The sequence below is a fragment of the Pipistrellus hanaki genome (genome assembly GCF_964339955.1).
Source record: "Pipistrellus hanaki genome assembly, chromosome: 3".
Lineage (NCBI taxonomy): Eukaryota > Metazoa > Chordata > Mammalia > Chiroptera > Vespertilionidae > Pipistrellus > Pipistrellus hanaki.
Genome location: NC_140505.1, coordinates 92,906,299 through 92,930,557, shown reverse-complemented (window position 1 = coordinate 92,930,557; position 24,259 = coordinate 92,906,299). Strand labels below are relative to the sequence as shown.

General features: G+C 44.1%; 3 protein-coding genes and 1 pseudogene across 19 annotated transcripts in view; 2 read left to right on the top strand and 2 right to left on the bottom strand.

Moving 5' to 3' along the window:
* ATP6V1E1 (ATPase H+ transporting V1 subunit E1) overlaps nucleotides 1-4,212 on the bottom strand; it is a 79,144-nt gene extending 74,932 nt beyond the window's left edge. Inside the window, exon 1 of the mRNA XM_084878665.1 lies at nucleotides 4,037-4,212. Coding sequence (XP_084734791.1) covers nucleotides 4,037-4,069 — 33 coding nt within the window. The 5' untranslated portion in view covers nucleotides 4,070-4,212. The remainder of the gene's footprint in view (nucleotides 1-4,036) is intronic.
* LOC311620324 (large ribosomal subunit protein eL27-like) lies at nucleotides 284-1,301 on the top strand (annotated as a pseudogene). The gene has a single exon. The product of its transcript is annotated as a large ribosomal subunit protein eL27-like (transcript).
* A 13,811-nt stretch (nucleotides 4,213-18,023) lies between the features above and the next one.
* Nucleotides 18,024-23,290, bottom strand: LOC311619928 (uncharacterized protein; the record flags this gene model as incomplete). Its single annotated transcript, XM_084878661.1, has 3 exons — nucleotides 18,024-18,401; nucleotides 22,596-22,675; nucleotides 22,957-23,290. The coding sequence occupies 3 exons, from the start codon at nucleotides 23,288-23,290 to the stop codon at nucleotides 18,393-18,395; spliced, it is 423 nt and encodes a 140-aa protein (XP_084734787.1). The 3' UTR covers nucleotides 18,024-18,392.
* The window catches only part of BCL2L13 (BCL2 like 13), a 226,624-nt gene continuing 225,505 nt past the window's right edge, over nucleotides 23,141-24,259 (top strand). For 9 of the 16 annotated variants that reach the window (XR_014794601.1, XR_014794602.1, XR_014794603.1 and 6 more), the window contains exon 1: nucleotides 23,211-23,369. The gene's annotated coding sequence lies outside the window, so the exon portion shown is untranslated. Of the gene's footprint in view, nucleotides 23,725-24,259 lie in introns of all 16 variants that reach the window. The other 7 variants (XM_084878596.1, XM_084878592.1, XM_084878589.1 and 4 more) reach the window with 6 other exon arrangements.

Genomic DNA, 24,259 nt, shown 5'->3' with positions numbered 1-24,259 from the left:
AATTAGAATTATTCAATTAAATTGATGTTTAGTCCCAAAAAATATATAAATTGGTCAAAAGATTATAGTGTGTGGCCCTGGCCAGGTAGCTCAGTTTGTTAGAGCATCTTCCAGATAGGCCAAAGTTGGAGATTCAATCCCTGTTCAGGACACAAGAATCAACCAATGAATGCAAACATAAGCAGAACAACAAATTGATGTCTATCTCTCCCCCACCCCCACCCTCTCCCTTTCTCTCTCTAAAATCAATGGGGGGAAAAATGTTTTTAAGTAACATAATACTTGTAAAATTTCAAGGTTTAAAATATTCAGGTCTTTCTTTTCTGCTCTAGGCCCGAGTGGCTGCATTCGAAATGGGCAAGTTTATGAAACCTGGGAAGGTGGCGCTGGTCCTAGCCGGATGCTACTCTGGATGCAAAGCCATCATCGTAAAGAACACTGACAATGGCACCTCGGACTTACAGCCATGCTCTGGGGACTGGAATGGACCATTACCCTGAAAAGTGACTGTTGCCATGGGCAAAAAGAAAATTGCCAAGAGGTCAAAGATCAAGTCTTTTGTGAAAGTTTATAACTACAATCACCTCATGCCCACAAGGTACTCTGTGGACAACCACTCGGACAAAACTGTTGTCAAGAAGGACGTTTTCAGAGACACTGCTCTAAAACGCAAGGCCCAACGGGAGGCCAAAGTCAAGCCTGAAGAGAGGTACCAGACAGGCAAGAACAAATGGTTCTTCCAGAAGCTGCGGTTTTAGATATTTTTTGTTTCTGTCATTAAAAATCCATAAAAATAATAATAATACAAAATAAGTAAATAAAATATTCAGGACACCTAATCCAAAGTTACATGTATAGAAAATCTCTGTGACCTTGCAAAAAGGATTAGCCCCCTATAAATCCATGTGTGTGGTTGTGGTGAGAATGGTAGTTCCTCCAGTTCAGTTTGAAGCCTCAGTGAACTCAGTCTGGAATTTTAAAAGTAATTTAACTAAATATGGTAATCAAATCAGATGTTTATAAATACTACAGGGCATATTTGGCCTCTGTGGGTGAAAACTCTGATTCAAACCTGATTATGTGCCTTTACCACTCAAGCTGAACTATTTGCTACCAAATCTGACAGCCTAAAGCAAAACAAACACTATTTTAACCCAGGTCAGAGAAGCCTGTTTACAGTCAACATGATCATATTTTCTCCTAAGAATTTCAACAAGAGAAACAGTCAATCCCTTAAGGACATTTAACTCCACCCCAAAGGCAGAAAAACCTGACCTTTAAAAAAATACTTTCTCGGAAACTGGTTTGGCTCAGTGGATAGAGCGACAGCCTGTGGACTGAAAGGTCCCAGGTTCAATTCTGGTCAAGGGCATGTACCTTGGTTGTGGGCACATCCCCAGTGGGGGGTGTGCAAGAGGCAGCTGATCGATGATTCTCTCCCATAGATGTTTCTAACTATCTCTCTCTCTCTTCCTCTCTGTAAAAAAAATCAATAAAATATATTTTTAAAAACTTATACGTACAAGAAAGTATATTTTAAAAAAATACTTTCTTCTTCCAGCTAACCCAGTAATTTAATTTTTTGCAGTCAGATAGATTCCTTTGAAAATCTGATGAAATAAAGGACCATACTCCCCCGACAAAAAAACAAATATATACAAGTACTTATTTTAAAGACTTTTAATTAATTTTGAGAGAGAGGAAGGGAAAGGGAGAAAAACACCAGAGGAGATCAAGCATGCAACCCGGGCACGTGCCCAGATCAGGAATGGAACTGGCAACCTTTCGGTACATGGGGTGACGCCCAACCAATGGGCAACACTGGCCAGAGCAATATACAAGTATTTTATACAATGGGAAGGTAGTAGTAAGGGAACCTAGAGTTTATTAAGCACTACTATGTGCTTAATTTTTGGCCTATTCACAGCTGAAAATACAGGAAACAAAACACACTGCCCTCCAGGAGCTTATATGTGCCAGAGGCAGGCAGATTTCTTCATTCTTTCAATTTTACAGAAAGAAAAAATGGTTTTGACCTAGATTCCAAGGAAATAAACTGCTTTACCTTTATATTTTTCCTATGAAAGCCTTAATCTTCAGTACATTATAACAAGGTAGGGAAGATAAAGGAACAAGAGTAAAAAGAGAATCAGTACTATTGATGGGACTTCCTAAAGTATCTGGAGGGCATTGTACTTTTCCACTGTACCAAGTTTACCTACAATAAAAATTAAAGCAGCAGTGATAAATGTTCAAAAAGGTCGCTGTCCTGTAAGAATATTGAAAGATTTCTTGAAATTCTCCACAGATGCTATTTTTGTTACCCCTTTTTATTTAGTGATTAGCACAAGAACCACTAAAATGAAGAAATAATTCACTCTTCTTAGTGCATTAGTTAAAAATAAAATGCAAAGGTATTTTCAAGGAAATGGAAAAAATCAAAGAAAAAGACATCGTATTGCTCATCTAAGAATATTCATAAGCCAGTGAGTAAGATTTAGTCAGGGAATTTTCCTACTACTTCAAAAAGAAGTAGTCTTAGTTCTCTAAATTATGCAGCGATTAAATTGCAGCCTTAAGCTTCCTTTTCTGAAAAAACCTATTGGCAATATGATTCTTAAATGCAAGGACCCTAATTTCAGAGGATCTATTGGCAGGACAAATGGAAGTCATTTTTTCTCTCTCATGTTATAGGCCTTTAGACACAATATTCTCCTGAGAGGCTTTTGTACTCCTTACTGCCTACAAACTTGAAGGTATGGCTCATTAAAAAAAAACAACAACACTAAACCCTAGCCATTTTGATTAAGTGGATAGAGCATTGGCCAGTGGACTGAAGGGTCCTGGGTTCGATTCTGATCAAGGGCACATGCCCAGATTGCGGGGTTGATTCCCAGTATTGGGAGGGGGTAGTGTGCAGGAGGCAGCCAATCAATGATTCTCTCTCATCATTGATGTTTCTATCTCCCTCTTCCTCTGAAATCAATAAAAATATATTTAAAGTTAATTAATAAAACACTAAAGCTTTGGGGTGAGGGGCGTGGGTGGAGGTAAAAGAGGGCAGAGGGGATAAATTATGATGGAAAAAAATTAGTTTCCCACTTGCAAAACTAACATATATTCAAACAATGTTTCCCATAAAACCTTGACTCATCTACTTTATGCCAAACACTGTTTAGGTGCTGGGGCTTATAAATATATATATATATATATATATATATATATATATATATATACACACACACACACACACACACATATATACATACATATATATATATATTTTTTAAAGAGTTCTGCATTTGACAATTTAAAAAAATATATTTCTATTTATTTCAGAGAGGAAAAGATAGAAACATCAATGATCAGAGAGAATCACTGGTCAGCTGCCTCCTGCATACTCCACACTGGAGATAGAGCCCGCAACCCGGGCATGTTCCCTTAACTGGAATCAAACCCGGGACCCTTCCGTCAGCAGGCCAATACTCTTATCCACTGAGCGAAATCAGCCAGGGCTTGACAAACATTAATGTGCAGACTGATGGGAGATCAACCATACAATTCACTGTGACAGGAGACTCCTCCAAAATGAAAATTAACAGTTCATGAAAATGAATGACCTCAAAAAAGTGGAAGCAAGTCTCTCCCCTCAGCACTTTGTTTCCGCGTATTGTAAACCCTTCCATCAGAGTTAAAAACCAAGTGAAAAGGTATTTTCAACCCTTGCATTCAATTTGCATTTCAACCCTTGTTTTCAACTCTCTGCACTATCAAGCACAGCAGATACGATGGTCAAATAGGGAGAGACGAAGCAAGACCCAAAGAGCGTTCGAGAAGGTAAGATTCAAGCAGAAGTCCCGGTTTAGCCAGATTCCCTCCCGCAGACAAACCACCAGGACACCGGAACTTGGGGTAAAAGACCTTCCTTCGGCTTCTGGGCTGACAAGGCCGCGCCTTCCCAGAGCCGGGATCCAGACCATCACCCCGGACCGGCTCCGCAACTTCGCGAGGCCCAGCCCCAGCCCCAGCCCCTCACCTGCTTTTGCACGTCAGCATCACTGAGGGCCATAGTGAAAGCGATGCCAGGCCGGTGGGCAGCTAGCGCGAGCTTAGGCCTGAAGGAGCTAGATGGTGAAGAAGAGGGAAAAGAAAAGCCAGCGCAGGTTCCTTTTCCCTTTGTTTTATAATCCCAGGTTCCGGTTCCTGTCAAGTGACCGCGCAGCCTAGACACGTGAGCCTCCTCAGCCAGTAGGAAAAGAGCAAGCCTCCGAAAGTCCCACCCCGCCCCCCTCATAGCTAAGCACTTGACCGGGGCGTGGCCTCTGCTCTTAACGTTTGCCATTAATTTTCCCCTGCTGTTTTCCTCAACAGCTTTCATATTAATAAAAGAGGGAAGATCAGGAATTCTGGCATCTGAAATTAGTGAAGCTGTGTGAATTTCTCCAACCTTACAGCCCTTGCAGTTTTTTGTTTTAAGTTTAAATATTTTGCCCTTGCCGAAACCGGTTTGGGTCAGTGGGTAGAACGTCCGCCTGCGGACTGAAAGGTCCCAGGTTCGATTCCAATCAAGGGCATGTACCTTGGTTGCGGGCACATCCCCAGTAGGGGGTGTGCAAGTGGCAGCTGATCGATGTTTCTCTCTCATCGATGTTTCTAACTCTCTATCCTTCTCTCTTCCTCTCTGTAAAATATCAATAAAGTATATATATATATATATATATATATATATATATATATATATATATATATATATATATATATATATTGCCCTAGCCAGTTTTGCTCAGTGCATAGAGCATCCTTCTGTGGACTGAAGGGTCCCCTGGTTGATTCTGGTCAAGGGCACATGCCTGGGTTGCCAGCTCCATCCCCAGTGGGGGGCATGCAGGAAGCGGCCTATCAATTATTATCTCTCATCATTGATGTTTCCTCTCCCTTCATCTCTGAAACAAAAAAATATATTTAAAAAATTATTTAAAGTTCTTTTTTTAAAAAACATTTTATTGATTTTTTACAGAGAGGAAGGGAGAGGGATAGAGAGTTAGAAACATCAATGAGAAACATGGGTCAACTGCGTCCTGCACGCCCCACACTGGGGACGTGCCCGCAACCAAGGTACATGCCCTTGACCGGAATCAAACCTGGAACCTTTCAGTCCGCAGGCTGACGCTCTATCCACTGAGCCAAACCGGTTTTGGCTAAATATTATTTACAGGGAACTCATACAACCTAACAAAAGGAAGATAAATAACCCAATCAAAAAATGGGCAACAGCCCTAAATAGATACTTTTCGAAAGAAGACATAAGGAAGGCAAGAGACATGAAAACATGCTCAAAGTCACTAATTATCCAAGAGATGCAAATCAAAACGACAATGAGGTACCATCTCACACCAGTCAGAATGGCTATCAGCAACAAATGACAAGTGCTGCGGAGGATGAAAAAAAGGATCCCTCATGCACTGCTGTTGGGAATGCAGACTGGTGAAGCCACTATGGAGAACAGTATGGAGTTTCCTCAAAAAACTGAAAATGGAACTTCCATTTGACCCAGAGATCCCACTTCTAGGAATATATCCCAAGAAACTAGAAACACCAATCAGAAAGGATATATGCACCCCTATGTTCATTAACCAATATTGGTATATTAACTAATGTCAATAATTTATTTGGATTTCCTTAGTTTTAATCCAATGCTCTTTTCTGTTCTAAAATGCTACATTTTGTTTAGTTATGTCTCTTAAGTTTCCTCTTTACTGTGACAATTTCTCAACCTTTCCTTGTATTTAATGACCTTGGAAGTTTTGAGGGTACTAATTAGGTATATTATAGGATGCATCTCTACTGGAAATTTTCTCATGATTGATTGTGAGTTACAGGTTTTCGGTAGGAAAATCACAGATGTAAAATGCCATTTTTATCATGTCATATCAAGGATTCATGCTGTTAATATGTTTTATGACTTTCTTTTCTTTTTTGTTAATTCTCACCCAAGGACATTTTTTCTATTGATTTTCTAGAGAGTGGAAGGGAGGGAGAGAGAGGGAAAAAGAGAGATACATGGATTGGTTGCATCCCGCAGGGCTAGGACCCATTTGGCAGTGGCCAGGGATTGAATTGCAACCAAGGTAACTGCCCTTGCCTAAGAATCAAACCTGAGACCCAAGATGAAACTTAAGATAATTGCCCAATTATAGGCTAATTTAAATGTTCATGGGCCGATGATACCAACCACTGAACAACACCAGCCAGGGCTCCACATCATTTTTTACTGTTGGTGTTGACCTTGATGGCCTCACTGATGTAGTTTTTGTCTGGTTTCTCCACTGTAAAGTTACACATATACTCTTTACTGTACTCTTTAGAAGGAAGTACTAAGGCATGAGGAGTGATGCTCCACATCCTTTAGGGTGGAGTATCAACATAGTTTATTTCAAATTCTTCTGAATGGCTTTATGTCTTTTTTAACACTATTCCCAAAAACTACTTAGAGGGACTTATTCAGAAAATTAGGGCAGAAATTCCTCCAGTCTTGTTTGCTTTAAACTCCCATCCTCCTTCCCCCACCCCCCCCCCCCAACTACAGAAGCAAAGACTTAAAAAAAAAGTTATTTTTAGGATAGACTCCTAGTATAGACTTATGAGTTAAAGGGCTCATACATTCTTTTTTTAAAAAAAAAAAAATCCTCACTGATTATATGTTTTTTATTTGTGTGTGTGTGTGTGTGTGTGTGTGTGTGTGAGAGAGAGAGAGAGAGAGAGAGAGAGAGAGAGAGAGAGAGAGAAACATTAATCTATTGCCTCCTGCTACCATGCTCCAACTGGCAAGCGAACCCGCAACCTGGGTAAGTGTATGTGCCCTGTCTGGGAATAGAATCCAACACCTTTTGGTATACGGGACAACACTTCAACCAAGTCATATCTGCCAGGGCGCGCACACATTTTTAAAAAATATGTTTTTATTAATCTTTTTAGAGAGAGAGAAAGGGAGAGGGAGAGAGATAAAAACACTAATGATAAAGAAACATTAACATCAATTGTCTACCTCCTGCTGGGAATCGAGCCGAAACCAAGGCATATACCCTAACCGGGAATCAAACCGGTGACCTCTGGGAGCATGGGCCAATTCTCAACTACTAAGACACACTGGCCAGGGGCTCACACACAATTTAACTTTTTATTTTGAAAAAACTTCAAATACAGTAAGTTGTAACAATAGTTGTAACAATAGTTACACCTAGATCTACCAATTGTAAACATTTTTCTATATTTGCCTTATCATTTTTCATACACTGACAGTCCTCAACTTACAATAGCTAGACTTAATATTTTTTATTTCATTTTAGGATAATGGGAAAGCAATATGCTTTCAGTAGAAACTGTTCTTCAGATTTTGAATTTTTATCTTTTCCCAGACTAGTGATATGCAATACAATGCTGGGCACTGGCAGTGATCCATAGCTCCCATTCAGTGCTGAGATCAGCAGGATAAACAATGCGGGGTAGAAAATGTCCAGTATGAGACCTGAGAAATCATTTGGTCTGACCCTACCAAGACAGTAGGGTTGAATTAATTAAATGACCAAATATAGCCGAGACCAGTTTGGCTCAATGGATAGAACGTCGGCTTGGGGACTGAAGGGTCCCAGGTTCCATTCCGGTCAAGGGCATGTACCTTGGTTGCGGGCATATCCCCAGTAGAGGGTGTGCAAGAGGCAGCTGATCAATGACTCTCTCTCATCAATATTTCTAACTCTCTATCTCTCTCCCTTCCTCTCTGTACAAAATCAATAAAATATACTTTAAAAATAATAAATAAATAAAATAAATGTTTGACCAAATATAATAGGCTAATTTTTTAAGTTGATAATTTTATATGGCCCACAAATCCTGTACAATAAAAGCCCTGCGACTGAATGGCAGAATAACCAGTCGCTATGAAGCACACTGACCAACCGAGGGGCAGATGCTCAACACAGGAGCTGCCCCCTGGTGGTCAGTGCACTCCCACAGTGGGAGCGCTGCTTGGCTGACTGGGATGAGCAGTGACACCAAAGCAGGCGATCCCCGCTGGTCACGCCCCCCATCAGTGCACAAATCCCATGCACTGGGCCTTTAGTGATGTTATAAATATCCAAATGGCCCTTGGCAAAAAATTCCCCACCCCTGGGTAGGGACAACTCTTTAACCAACCAAACTATCTAGCTAAGTCCTGATAATGACATTTTTGAAGAGGCCAGTTCTAGAAAATCCCTCAAGCCCTGGTTGGTTTGGCTCAGTGGATAGAGCCTTAGCCTGTGGACTGAAGGATCCATGTTTGATTCCTGGTCAGTACACAAGATCAGATTGTGGGCTCAGTACCCAGCAGGGAGCAGCCATGATTCTCTCTCATCATTGATGTTTCTATCTCTTCCTCTCTGAAATCAATAAAAATATTTTTTAAAGAAAAAAATCTCTCAATTTGTTTTTTTCTGACTATTTCCTCATAATTAAATTCAAGTTGTGCATTACAGAAAAACTACATGTGTAGTGTGTCCTCAGTGAAGCACCTGTTGATTTGTCCTTTTGATAGTAATGGTATACATTTAAAAAATATTTTTATTGATTTCAGAGAGGGAGTAAGAAAGAGATAGAAACATCAATGATGAGAGAGAATCATCGATTGGCTGCCTCCTGCATGCCCCTCACTAAGGATTGAGGCAACAACCCGAGCTGTGCCTTAACCTGGAATTCAACTGTGACCTCCTGATTCATAGGTTGATGCTCAACCATTGAGCCACACTGGCCAGGCAATGGTCTACATGTTTAAGGCTAACAAATTATTTTCCAGCTCTACTAGAATATAATATATTTTTAAAAATATATATTTTATTGATTTTTTTTTTACAGAGAGGAAGGGAGAAGGATAGAAAGCTAGAAACATCGATGAGAGAGAAACATTGATCAGCTGCCTCCTGCACACCCTGCACTAGGGATATGCCCACAACCAAGGTACATGCCCTTGACTGGAATCGAACCTGGTACCTTTCAGTCCTCAGGTTGACGCTCTATCCACTGAGCCAAACCGGTTTTGGCTCTTTTTTCTTTTAATATATTTTTATTGATTTCAGAGAGGACGAGATAGAAACATCACTGATGAGAGTCATTAATTGGCTGCCTCCTGCATGTTCCCTACTGGGGATCAAGCCTACAACTTGGGCATGTGCCCTTGACTGGAATCGAACCTGGGACCCTTTAGTTGGCAGGTTGATGCTCTATCTACTGAGCCTAACTGGCTAGGGCTGTAATGTTCTTTGTAGTGTATGACAGATTGGAACACATATTTGATAAAACTGTTAATATTTTATAAGAAAAATATTCAGCACAGGATAGTAAAACTTTAGGGCACATGTGTCAAACACAAGGCCCGCGGGCCAAATCCAGCCCGCCAGGCCTTGCAATGTGGCCCGCACCGCGCTGTCATCGCTGCACTCCGCTGTCAGTTTATGACATTGTCAGTTTATGACTGTTCAGTAAACCATTCGGCCCGCGATTTAGGCTGGATTTTAGATTTTGGCCCCTTCTCTGATTGAGTTTGACACCCCTACTTTAGGGCAACAGAAATCCACTAAATTGACCTTCTCTTGTTCAGTATTCTAATGAGCTGAGCTAAACTAAATGATAGGTTTCTCTCATTTTGCTAGTTTTTGCATTAATGCCATCATTCTTCACAATCCCAGAGACAGATTTCCAGGGTTATGTCTCTATCTGTCATCTCTAGGTCAGGATGAGGTGATACATATTCACTCTTTTGGATTACAATCTCTCCTCCCATTAATTTTTACAATGTCCTGCAAATGACCGGTAGGGGAGTGAAAGCAGAAATCTAATGACATATGTATAATAATTTATTAAATTCATGTTTGGAACAGATAAAGCATTGTTCAGATCAATGTGCTTTTTAAAAACACTATGTGGTGATATCTATTTATTTATCATAATTTCAAGACATTAATAATACAGAGAAATGCCCAGCTGGTGCCATTTAGTGGTTGAACACCAATCCATTAAGCAGGTCACTGGTTTCATTCCTGTTCAGGGCACATGGCCAGGTTGTGGGCTCACAACCTGGCCATGTGCCCTCAATCCCCAGTGTGGGTGTGCAGGAGGCAGCCAATCAATGATTCTCTCATCACTGATCTTTTTATTTCTCTCTCCCTCTCCCTTTCTCTCTGAAATCAATAAAAATATATTTAAAAAGACACAGAATAGTACCATGGATGGGGAAAAAAGGGCTGTATGTAAAGTAACCTCAGGAGGTGATCTGATCATAAATTCCTAACTGGGTAGAAAACAATGTGTAGTCACACCCCAGGCATATACCTTCTTTAAAAAAAAATTTTTTTTTATTGATTTTTACAGAGAGGAAGGGAGAGGGACAGAGAGTTAGAAACATCGATGAAAGAGAAACATTGATCAGCTGCCTCCTGCACACCCCCTACTAGGGATGTGCCTGCAACCAAGGTACATGCCCTTGACCGGAATCGAACCTGGGACCTTTCAGTCTGCAGGCTAATGCTCTATCCACTGAGCCAAACCAGTTTGGGCCATATACCTTCTTTTTTTTATTTAATATTTTTATTGTTGACAGTATTACAAATATCTCCCATTCTTCCCCTCCTCCAGCCCCAACCCCTCCCTCAAGAGATGATTACCTTCTTGTTCATTTTTTAAAATATATTTTATTGATTTTTTACAGAGAGGAAGAGAGAGGGATAGAGAGTTAGAAACATCGATGAGAGAGATAATTGATCAGCTGCCTCTTGCACACCCCCTACTGGGGATGTGCCCTCAACCAAGGTACATGCCCTTGACCGGAACCTAACCCAAGACCTTTCAGTCCGCAGGCCGACACTCTATCCACTGAGCCAAACCGGTTTCGGCACCTTCTTGTTCATTGTTTCTGTGCATCCAGGTTAACCTACCTTTGAAACAAATTTCAAAGAGCAAATAATGTTAACCATTATGTAATCCAATCCCTACCTTGCTTTCTTCCACCATCAGGTAATCTTTTTTTATTCCCTCCTTAATTACAAATACATAAGAGAATCTGCAAAACTTTTACTCTCTGGAGCATGAAACTTTGCTCCCTGGTATATGTCATCACTTTGGCTCAAATAAGCTCGTAAAAATTCTCTACAAGTTTGTATGTTTTTTACATCAATCATACAAAGATTAATTCAAATACATATAATAATGTACCAAACACAGAATTGACAATTAATATTTGTCACATTTTCTTTAGACTTCATCTATACTAATAAAAGGATAATATGCTAATTAGACCAGACATCCATCTGGACAAAACCACAATGGCAGGGGCCAAAGCAGAGACAGTTAGCAGCAACCAGGCTGGTAAGGGAGGACAGTTAGGGACAATCAGGCAGGCATACAGAGTGGTTAGGGGTAATAAGGCTGGCAGGCGGGTGAGCAGTTAGGAGCCAGTGATCCCGGATTGCAAGAGAGAAATCCCAGATTAGAGAGGGTGCGCTAGGCTTCTAGTTTTTAAAATAAAAGTTTTAGAGATATAGTTAACATCTCCTCCCCCATATTAATGCTCTTCACAACTAGTTTCTGCAGTGTTTTGCTGTTTAAAACTAGTTTCAGCTGTATTTTGCTGTCTGATAAGAATGTGATAAGTTTCACAGAGAGTCTCTGGAGTAAAAGAGTTATTGTTAGTAGATGCAAAAATTAACTATTGGTAGTTTCCTAAATCCAGTTTTCTTCTGCACTAGTTTAGGTCTTTTTTTTTTTTTTTTTTTTTTTTTTAATATATTTTATTGATTTTTTTACAGAGAGGAAGGGAGAGGGATAGAAAGCTAGAAACATCGATGAGAGAGAAACATTGGTCAGCTGCCTCCTGCACACCCTCTACTGGGGATGTGCCCGCAACCAATGTACATGCCCTTGACCAGAATCGAACCTGGGACCCTTGAGTCCACAGGCCGATGCTCTATCCACTGAGCCAAACCAGTTTCGGCAGGTCTTGTGGAGAAACTTTATTAAAACAGCTTTACAAGTAAATTCAAAAGTCCCACTCCTAGATAAGCCTATTTACCTATGGCTTCTCCAAAATCATTTATGTAAATTCCTGTCAGGTACATCACAGAGATGGTTTGCTAAATCATTATCTCATCCAAACTGAGGCTTCGGTCTGTGGTTTAATTAGAAATTGAGTTAGCAGAATAAACTTTTTTTCATTGTTTACTAGTATATGCCTTTATTACTTTTTCCTGGTGACATATTCTTTATTTTGATAAAATCTTTTAAAATCTATCTATTTATCTATGTATCTATCTATCCTGAGTGGCCAGATTATTATAATCTCTAAATGCATAATAATCTGGCCACTCAGTGTATTTTCTATATAATAAAAGGCTAATATGCAAATTGTCCCCTTGACCAGGAGTTCAACCAGCAGGTAGCCTGGCCAACCAACCATGTCCCCTCCCCGTGGCTGGCCGGACCCCACTCATGCATGACTTCATGCACTAGGCCTCTAAGAGATAGATGTGTGTGTGTGTATATATATATATATATATATATATATATATATATATATATATATACAACTAGAGGCCCGGTGCACGAAATTTGTGCATGGGGGCGGGGGGGGGGTGTGTGTCCCTCAGCCCAGCTTACACCCTCTCCAATCTGGGACCCCTCTCACAATCCCAACTGCTCGCCTACCTGCCTTCCTGATTGTCCCTAACCCCTTCTGCCTGCCAGTCTGATCACCCTAACCACTCCATGCCAGCCTGATTGATATCTAACTGTTCCCCTGCCAGCCTGTTTGCCCCCAACTTCCCTCCTCTGCCGGCCTGATCACCCCTAACTGCCCTCCCCTGCAGGGTTGATTGCCTTCAACTGCCCTCCCTTGCAGGCCTGGTCTCTCCCAACTGCCCTCCCTGCTGGCCATCTTGTGGTGGCCATCTTGGGGGCAGGATCTTTGACCACATAGCGGCAGCTATCTTGATCTTGTGTGTTGGAGTGATGGTCAATCTGCATATTACTCTTTTATTAGATAGGATAGAGGCCTGGTGCATGGGTGGGGGCCAGCTGGTTTGCCCTGAAGGGTGTCCTGGATCAGGGTGGGGGTCCCCTTGGGGCATGGGGCGGCCTGGGCAAGGGGTCTGTGGTGGTTTGCAGGCCAGCTATGTCCCCTGGTGACCTAAGTGGAGGCCCTGGTATCTGCGATTTATTTACCTTCTAGAATTGAAACTTTGTAGCCTGGAGTGGAGCCAAGCCTCCTGCTCCATCAGTGGCTGCCACCATTTCTATAATTGAAACATTGTATCCTTGAGTGGAGGCTAGGGCCGCCAGTGTGTGGAAAGCTTGCCGGGGAAACCCACGCCTCCCTTCTGGTAGCCATCTTGGTTGGGTTTATTTGCATACTTGCTCTGATTGGCGGGTGGGCGTGGCCAGTGGGCATGGCTTGTGAGTGTAGGGAGTGGTGGTTAATTTGCATATTACTCGTTTATTAGGTAGGATATATACCCTCTCAAATTGCGTACCCTTTGGGTACCCCCCCCCCAACACACATATACACTGAACGGCCAGATTATTATGCATTCAGAGATCATAATAATTTGGCCACTCAATGTATATAAAGAGCCAGAGTCCATAATGTCCAAAATGACTAAAGGTACAACTGAATGCCAAGCTGTGCACAGCAGGCTTGACTGGGCAGGGACTGCTGAGCAGGCTGAACTGCTGACCTCACAGAGAGAGATAGAGGCAGGGCTGATCAGCAGCCAGTCCCGGTTGTTGGCGAGGCCTGGGGAGAGGTCAGCAGTTCAGCCCACTTGCCAGCAACCTGGTTGCTGATCAGCTCTGCCTCTCTAATCAGGCCTGGAGATAGGCCCAGAGACACTGACTGACATAGAACCGACTAATCAGAACTAAATCTGGGTGAAGTATGAGGAGCCAATGGCTGCCTAGGAGGCAGAGCTTTTGATGCTGACTGGCACAGAAACTGACCAATCAAACCTAATCTGGGTGAACTGTGAAGGCAGAACCTAAGGTGGGGGCTGAGAAGGGGTTTTAAGGGAAATAGCTATTTGGTATAAGATGTAAGAAAGCAGTTCAATTTTTTAATGACTGGTTTGTGCATATGACTGGATATCAGTCCAGATATAGGGATTATGTATTTTTGTCTGCCAGGAGCATCTCCTCCTGTTGAAAAAGGCTCCCCCCATTTAAGGAATCCTATCCTATATAACCTACCTATACTACTAAAAGGGTAATATGCTAATTAGACCAGGTGGACCGGCCATTTTCCAGATGTCCAACTTCCTTCTGGACAAAGCCATGGTGGTGGGGGTGGAGGCAGAGGCAGTTAGGGGTGATATGGCCAGCAGGGGAGGCAGTTGGAGTCAGGCAGGCAGAGGGATTAGAGGTAATCACTCAGGCAGGTGAGCAGTTAGGAGTTAGTCTAGGTCCCAGATTGTGAGAGGGATGTCTGACTGTGAGAGGGATTGGGCCTAAATCAGCAGTCAGACATCCCCCTAGGGTACCCAATTTGAGAGGGTGCAGCTGGGCTGAGGGAACGTCCCCCTCCCCCCCCCCCCGGCTCATGCATGAATTTTGTTCACTGGGCCACTAATAAATATAATAAAAGGCTAATATGCAAATTGTCTCCTTGATCAGGAGTTCGACCAGCAGGCAGGCCGGCCAACCACCCATGTCCCCTCCCCCTGGCCAGACTCCCCACCCATGCACAAATTCATGCACTGGGCCTCTAATATATATCCCCTTCCCGGGGGGGGGGGGGGGGGTTGACAGAGTGTGTTAACCATAGACCAGTTTGTGAAGTGACAGTTCCGTAAGAATCACTTTTGTTTGGATTTCTAAAAATCAAAGTTGCAAGGGCCCAGGGCCACCCTGGCCAATGGCAGTCCCCACAAGGCAGGGGTTTCCAGGGTGAGAAGGGTCCTGCCCTGGGGTCAGGATGGCTCAGGGTACAAGTGACCTCACACATTTAGAGGGTGTGGGCAGAGGGTCAGGTCCGTGTGATCAGGGCCACAGTTGAGCCAGCAGGGATGACAAAATCTAAGAGGTGCTGAGGTGCTGAGGAGTCAGATGGAGGGTTCCAGGCCAGAAGGGTGGTCACAGGCCCAGGGGCTCCCTGGGGTCCAGCCCCAGGAAGACAAGGTCCAGAGTGAGCTCCTGAAAGGATCTACTGGCCACCACCTGGTCTGGCCAAGGACTGGCTGAGGAGCTGTTACTGTGTGTTGTGGGTCCAGCATCTCCCCCCAACCCCTCCTCACCCCAGGGCAGGCAGGAAAAGCTTCTGAGAGACTGGAAGGGTGCGGGGCTGGAGACCCAAGGGCTAGGAGTGGTCTTGGACCTGAGCTGGCCAGTGGCAGCAGCAGGAGGTGGCCCACTCACTGGCCTGTCACATGCCCAGCAGCAGGTGGAGATTCTGGATTGGAATGCCCTGGGAAGTGTGGGTCTGCTGAGGGGACAGGGCTAAGGCTGCCTGTGTCTCCTAGGAGGGGGTTTCGGGGGGGGGGGGCACATCCCCTGCACACAGATGGCTCTTTGTCACAGCCCAGCCTTGCTCACAAGCCTGGTGCAGGTGGCACAGCAGCCAGGTTGAGGGACAGGGGACACCCAGGGCAATGCCTGCCCCCAGGGCCCTGGCACCACCCGTGCTACAGGCCACACCTGTTGGTCCAACGCCCCGCTCCTCTGGCCCCCACTGCTCAAGGTCCCCTCCCATTCCTTTCCCCAAACTGGGACCTAAAAGGGTGGTAGAGGAACAACTGTTAGCTGGGCCCTGCAGGGAGGTCTCTGCATGTACTTCTGAGTCATCGCTTGACCCACAAAGCCCACGGCCACCGCGCTGGACTGTCCTGACCCGAGAGGGATGTCTATTCTGCTCCCATTACTGGTGGCCAAGGGGCTGAGCTCTGTCCAAAGCAGGAAGGGCTAGAGCCCGGAGCCCAGGGTGCTGCTTCTATGGGGACCCTGTGGCCACCCAGCATGGACTCTGCCCCACTAAGGCCAGGCCCAGCCACAGCAGGGGCCCTCTGCGTCTGGGCGGCAGATCCAGACAAGGCCTGGCAGAGCTCCCGCCAGCCTGGCCAGCTGCTACAGGCACTGCGCCTGGAGCTGGTGCAACATCTTCCCCAGGCAAGCCTCCCGGCTCTTCAGCGCCCCAATCACCTCAGCAGCCCGCAGGCCCGGTCCCCCAGTCCCCCAGCCTCAGTTCTCATCTGCCAGTGGGGCCCGGTGGGGCTGAGCCGGCCCCCGCCTCGCTCCCAGGCCTGCCGCAGGGCAGCCAGCCAGGTCCCCACCCACGGCCTCCAGTGCGGCGCTCCACTCAGGACCCTGGCCGCCGCTGCCTGGAGCTCCTCCTGCAGGGCCTGCAGCTCCCGTGCCACCGGTCTCTAGGCAGGTGTTCTCACTCTCCAGCCTCCGCAGCAGCTGCCGGCCACCCGTCGGGTCCCTGAGCAGCTCCGTTTCGGCCACAGACAGGTGGCCAAGGCAGGCCACTGTGGCAGCCACAAGTGTACGCGTGAATCTTGCCCAGGAGGGCGCACTGCTCCTGCTGACTGCTCATCAAGTTTCGCCACCGAAATCGCAGCTTTCCCATCAGCTACTGCAGGTGGTGCAAGTCCTCAAGGCCGTCTGCTTGCACCAGCGGGGCAGGCAGGCCGGCGCTGACCTGGGTCCCACACTCAAACACAAGACATCTCGTGGTCCAGTCGCATGCGGGTCTGTGCCAGAAGCCGCTCGAGCAGGGACTTGCGGGCCAGGAGCCAGGAGGAGGCCAGGAGCAGCTCGCGCCTGCCCTGGGAGCCATCTTCCGTTAGCCGAGCTAGCACGCCCGGGGGGCGGGCAAACCTGGGACAGCAGCGCCGCCTTCACCCAGCGGGCCTGGGCCTATGGGGTGGGCGCGATTAGATACTCTGGGGAGGGTGTCCGTGGAGGCGTGGTTTACCAGAAGGAGCGGGGCCAGTGATTAGTGGACGATGCCGAGTCCACCTGGGCGGAGCTGGAGAGTCGCGGCTTACCCGGAGCGCCAGGCGGAGGCGCTAGAATGCTGGCGCCCAAAGTTGCCCCGGAGTGAGGGATCTCTGCTGCCATCTAGCGCTGAGTATCCTAGCAGTTTGGAGCAAGCTTTCCTGTGCACCTGCTGCCCACTGTGTCCCCAGCCCAGCTCAAATACTGTCCACTAAGAACCTAGCATCAAGCTCTAAAAATATTTTTTTATTGATTTCATAGAAGAAGCGAGAGGGAGAGAGAGATAAAAACATCAATGATGAGAGAGAATAATTGATTGGCTGCCTCCTGCATGCTCCGTTTTGAGGATGGAGCCTGCAACTTGAGCATGTGCCCAGACCTAGAATGAACCATGACCTCCTAGTTCATACATTGACCCACACAGGCGGGGTGAGTTTGTTTGCTGGGGAGGACACAGAGAGAGACTCAAAGTAAATTTAAATTATCTCTATCTTTGAAGAATGAGGAATGAATTTTACAAAGAAAACAAGTGGTAGAAAAAAGGAGTGAAAACATGGTGTTTTCAACCATGCTGTGAATTGGGGCTAGATGATGAAAGCATCTAGCCCCAATTTATAATCTTCTAGTGGCTTCCATTTGCTCCTGTGGATTGTGTAACTGCTGCCTGAGCTGGTCCTACTTGTCTGACCTCATTATTCCTCTTCCCTTGTTCTGTTTTACTGGTTTCTTTTCAGTTCCTGAAAAACATCGAGCATTTCACCTGAGAAATTCTCTTTCTCTACTTATTCCTTAACTCTCTTTAGGTCTCAACTTAAAATATCCCTTCCTGGGAGAGAGCTTTTTTTTCTTTTTTCTTTTTCCATATGCACCCTTTCATTTATTTTCTATTCCAGTCCCTTTTTTGTTAACTTCAGGACATGCCACAATTAAAACATTTTTCCCCTCTTATTGTTTTTTTTTAATCTTTTTTTTCCAATAAAAATGTCAGTTTTACAACAAGGACCATGTCTGACTTACTCATCATTGTTTTTGTCAGCATCCAGCACATTGTTTGATACATAGTAGGAGTTTAATAAATAATTGATGAAATTAGAATAAAATGCATCTCATGCTTATTTTTTATTTTTAAATATATTTTATTGAGTTTTTACAGAGAGGAAGAGAGAGAGGGATAGAGAGTTAGAAACATCGATCAGCTGCCTCTTGCACACTCCCTACTGGGGATTTGCCCGCAACCAAGGTACATGCCCTTGACTGGAATCGAACCCGGGACCCTTCAGACCGCAGGCTGATGCTCTATCCACTGAGCCAAACCGGTTTCAGCTGCATTTCATGTTTAGAATTTATAATCACATTTGGCTGAGGCTAGCACTCTGCATCACTCATAAGACCTGTAAAAACAAAACAAAACAACCCCACACACTGATGTAATGAAAATAAAATAATTTCTATAAAAGACTATCTTATTTCACATCACCTGCTGAAAAATCTATCCCTTTCCCCACTGAATTGCCTTGACACCTCTGTCCTGACCAGTTTTGCTCAGTTATGAGAGTGTCAGCCTGCACTGAAGAGTCTTGGATTCAATTCCCCATCAATGGCACATAACTGGATTTCAGGTTTGACCTCTAGCCCCAGTCAGGGGTCTGTGTAGGAGGCAACCAATTGATATATATCTCTCACATCAATGTTTCTTTTTCTCTCCCTCTTCCTCCTCTCCCTCTTCCTTTCCATTCTCTCTAAAAAAAAAAAATCAATGGAAAAAAATATTCTCAGGTGAGGATTAACAATAACAACAAAAAAATCAATTACTATTCTGACTTTCTATTTTGTTCCATTCACCTATATGCTATCTCTATGATAGTCATTCAAAAATAAAAAAAAATATTAAAAAAATAAGGAAGGTAAGCAACCTGAAAGAAATAAATATAATCTTTTGACATAACTACCCAGAATTATTTCATGTTATTTTTGGGAGAGAAATTTACATATAATAAATTGCATAGTACTAAAAAGTACAAGTAGATGAGTTTTGATATCTGTGTGATTACACCCCAAACAAGATACTGAATATTTCCATCACCCAGAAAGAAAGTTCTTTTCCTGTCAATCCCACACCTACTACCTCCAGGGAACAGTGTGCTGATTTCTATAACCTTTGATGAACTTAGCTTGGTCCTGAAATTTATATAAACAGGGTCACACAGCATGTACATTTTTTTCTCTGACTTCTTTCATTCAATATAATATAATATAATATAATATATATATATATATATATATATATATATATATATATATATATATATGTTGATTTCAGAGAGGAAAGAGAGGAGAGATAAAAACATCAATGCTGAGAGAGAATAATTGATCGGCTGCCTCCTGCACGCCCCCTCCTGGGGATTGAGCCCTAAATCCAGGCATTTGCCCATGGCAGGAATTGAACCTGGGACCTTCAGGCTGCAGGCTCTATCCACTGAGCCAAACCAGCTAGGGCAGTGATTGGCAAACTCATTAGTCAACAGAGCCAAATATCAACAGTACAACAATTGAAATTTCTTTTGAGAGCTGAAAACCGACTTCTGCGCATGGGCCACGAAGTTTCAATCGCACTGTATGTGCGTGTCCGCACGTGGTATTTTGTGAAGAGCCACACTCAAGAAGCCAAAGAGCCATAAGTGGCTTGAGAGGTGCAGTTTGCTGACCACTGGGCTAGGGCAATACAATGTTTTTAAAAAATATATGTTTTTATTGATTGAGAAAGATAGAGAGAAACATCAATGAGAGATCAGCTGCCTCAAGCACACCCACTATGGAATCAAACCAGTGACCTCTTTGTGCATGGGTCAATGCCACATGGGCTGGACCACTACAGTATTTTTGAGATTAATTTGTATTTCATCATATAACTCATTTATTTTGTGTATGCTGTGTAATTTCCATTGTATGAATAGACTTCAAAAAGTTGTTATTAAAAGACTAGGAGACAACCTGCTGGTTTCACTCAGTGGTTGAACATCGACCTATGAACCAGGAGGGCAAGGTTTGATTTCCGGTCAGGGCACATGCCAGGGTTGCTGGGTTGATCCCCAGTAAGGGGCATATTAGAGGCCGATCAATGCTTTTCTGTTATCATTGATGTTTCTATCTCTATCTCCCTTCCTCTCTGAAACCAATAAAAAAATATTTTAGCCCTAGCTGGTTTGGCTTAGTGGATAGAGCATTGGCCTGCAGACTGAAGGGCCTCGGGTTTGATTCTGTTCGAGGGCACATGCCCAAGTTTCGGGCTTGATCTCCAGTACCTCAACGACTCTCTCTTATCATTGCCGTTTCTGTCTCCCTCTCCCTCTCCCTTCCTCTCTGGAATCAATAAAAATATATTTAAAATATTTTTAAAAATGAGACTAGGACACAAATAGAAGATGTAATAACCAAATGTAATGCATGATCCTGGTATTAAAAAAGAAACAAAAACCATAAATCCATTACTTCAACAACTGTGAAAATTTAAACATGCACTCATTATTAGGTATTATTAGGGAATTTTGATAGTTTTCTTAGCTCACTAAACCTCGTCTGTCCAATTTCTATATTAATGGCACCATTGTTTTCTCAGTCACTCACGCTAAATTCTTTTTTTAAAAAAAGATATAATTTATTTATTTTTTACAGAGAGGAAGGGAGAGGGATAGAGTTAGAAACATTGATGAGAGAAACATCAATCAGCTGCCTCCTTCACACCCCCTATTGGTGATGTGCCCAATACCAAGGTACATGCCCTTGACAGGAATCGAACCCGGGATCTTTTGGTCCGCAGGCCAATGCTCTGTCCACTGGGCCAAACCGGTTCGGGTACTTAAATATTTAAATTTTTATTTTTTATTTTATTGAGAGAGAACTTTGATTTGTTGTTGCACTTATTTATTCATTCATTGGTTGCTTCTTGTAGTACCCTGACTGGAGATTGAACTCACAAACTTGGCATATGTGGACAACATGCTAACCAACTGAGTCACCTGGCCCAGGGCCTCAGGCTTAGTTCTTATGATGCCAACTCCAACCTTTATTTAAAAAAAAAAAAATTTTTTTTATCCCCATTCACTCTCATGATGTTAATGGAGAATGAAGAGTTAGACCTTGGTCCTTGAATTTGGCTAAGAAAGAATTCTGTGTCAAGAACTGTAATGCAAGAAGTTTATTTAGAAAGTCACAGAGGTAGAAGAAGTGAGCCAGCTGTCCTACATGTACTCAGGAAACATATTACAGATGTTTCTATATCTCCCTTCTTCACTCTCCAATCAATAAAGACATATTTTTAAAATGTCTGGCCGGTTTGGCTCAGTGGTTGGTTAGAGAGTCAACTGGTGGACCGAAGGGTCTTGGGTTTGATTCTTGACCCAAGGTACCTACCTCAGTGGCAGGTTCAACCCCTGGTCCCAGTAGGGGTGTGAGTGGGAGGCAACCAATCGATGTGTCTGTCTCACATCAATGTTTCTCTCTCTTCCCCTCCTCTCCCTCCCTCCTAGTCTCTCTAAAAAACCAATGGAAAAAATATCCTTGGGTATTAAAAAAGTAAGTTTCAGATGCAAATAAGGCCTTGTGGCTTAGGAAAAAGTAAAAAACACATGCCTAAGGAAAGACAGGGGTGGGGGGAGGAGAGGGAGGCACAGGTATGCGATTGAGAGAGAAAGAAAGAGAGAGACAGAGAGAGAGAGAGGGATAGAATTCACTGGGTCCTTTGTCTTAAGAGTTTTTATCAGTTCTCTAAAGGTAGAAATTTTAGAGGAGGTCTCAGTGGAGGATCTCAATAAAAATATTCATCAGCTTTCCAAGTATATCTTTTCAGAGTCTCCATTGGCCAGCTGCACTAGTGGAGGGGGTCATTAGTTTTTGCATCTGGTCCTGATGTAGACCATGACCTTGCTTCATCTGGTTTTGCTGCTTTTCTGGGCTAGGAGATGAAACACAACTGAGGCCTAGATGTTATCTCTAGTTTGACCAAAACTGTTGTGGTCACAAGACCAACAGACTCTTCTTGTTCTGAGGAATTAATGCTTAAGGGAGTAGCTATTCTCCACCCCTTGTTCCTCCTCTAATGGGAGAATGATTAGCAATATGAAAGGTCAGGGGGTCTAAACCACATGACTAGGAGGAAATACCACCTTAGGAGAGGTCCTACGCTATGATAGTTGTTTTCTCTAGTTTTGCCAGACTTTCAGCTCTGGTGACATTCTGTACTTGACCTATGGTTCCTGCACTGCTCATGCCTTTTTAACTGCTCACTCTATCAATATCAATTCAGGTTCTTATCACTTTTTCCTCTATAGATTAATTGAACTATGGATGCCATACAATTCGCCTATTCAAGTATATTCACGGAGTTGTGCAACCATCAACCAAAAAGAAATTGGTATCCATTAGCAATCACTCTTCATCAGGCTTTTATTGCTGCTGATCTGACTCCTAGCAACAGCCTTCTAACTCATTTTTAACACTTCCCTTTTTCCAATTTATCTCATGTACATTACAAGCCAATTGATTTCCTTAGAGGACGGTTTACATATTATACTCTCTCCACTAGATACCTTCAGTGACTCCCGCAAAGGTGCTGAGTTCAAGTATACATCCATTAAAACACATTCTATTCCAGGTCCAGTGCTAGGTCCTGTGAACAAAATGGATTACCACTGAAGATCCCTTTATCTCCACAGTGCCTCTACTCATGCAGGGCCCTCTACCTATAATGACCATTTTATCTCCACCCGCACACCCCCCCCCCATCCCCGAAATTTCCCCGAACTTTCAAGTTCCCTCTTCTCCCCAAACTGACTGCGAACTTCGCAGCTCTCCTGGAACTTCTCTATCACGCTTGCTTGCATATACTTAAAGCTCAATATTTGCTTTTGGATACAGAACATGTTCTGTGGACGCAGCTACGCTCCTTACCCTGGGAATCGCTAGCCTCTCTCACAGCACATCTGTACACCACCTCCCTTTCTCCGGTAATCCATTCTACACCAATCCCAGGAACCACAGGTTTGAGCCGCTCTGGGAAGAGAGGACTAGGGGAGGTCAGCTCTTCCGGGTCACATCTGCGCAAAGAGACCTCCAGGCCTCTATGTCTCGTACTTCCGCTGGAGAAAAGAGAGCCGCCCCTTTCGGCGCACCCCGGCGCCCTCAGCCCGCGCGACGCCGGCGGTGACGGAAGCACGCCGGGTGACCTAGCCTCCCTACAGGGCGGCAGCGGTAGGCTAGGGCAGCGGGTCGAAGCAACCACCATCGTCCCTGGAGCACTCTGTTGGGAACAATTGCCGCCGCCGCCTCTTCTTTCATTTCTTCTGGGTCAGGGACCGTGTCAGGTGAGGGGCTTGGGGTTCCGGGCAGGCGGACTAGTCCTCACCCAGCTTCTCCGGCGTTTTTTGCCGTGTGGGAAGGTGTCCAGAGACTGTGCCGAATCACCGACTCCGCGCCTGAGTGTCTGACTGTGACCGTGACTGTGCAAGTGTGCGCGTGTCCCGGCTCCCCTAGGGCGTTCTGGAAGCTGAAAGGGCCCATTTCAGTGTAACTGTACCTACCTGTCGGCCGCGAACGCTCGTGGAGCAGGGCTTTCTGAGTGTGGTGCGGGAGGCGAAGGAAGTCGGCTCTTGCTGTGTACCCTCACACAAATCCGGCTCCATTTTTAGAGCAAGGCTGGGGAATGTGGACATCTTTTGGGTGAGGAAGAGTTTTTTTTCTTGTGATTTGTTTAGAATGATTATAGATTAGCTCTGCCAATTCTGGTAGTTTCTGGTGTTAGAATTTTTCAAATTCTTTCATTGGTATCCTGACACCATTATTATTATTATTATTACTATTATTATTATTATTATTTCAGAAAACCTTCCTTATCCTTAGAGGCAATACAACTCACAGTGTGTCGTTTCTACCCGTGATTTAAAAAATATATATTTTTATTGATTTTTTACAGAGAGGAAGAGAGAGGGTTAGAGAGTTAGAAACATTGATGAGAGAGAATCATAGACCAGATGCCTCTTGCACACCCCCTACTGGGGATGCACCCGCAACCAAGGTACATGCCCTTGACCAGAATCGAACCCAGGACCTTTCAGTCGCAGGCCGACGCTCTATCCACTGAGCCAAACAGGTTTTGGCTCTACCTGTGATTTTTATCCTTTCACCATTCCATGGAGACCCCCAATTTTTTTTTCCTTCATAACCAACTATGAAGGAAAACGGCTAGACTTTCTGA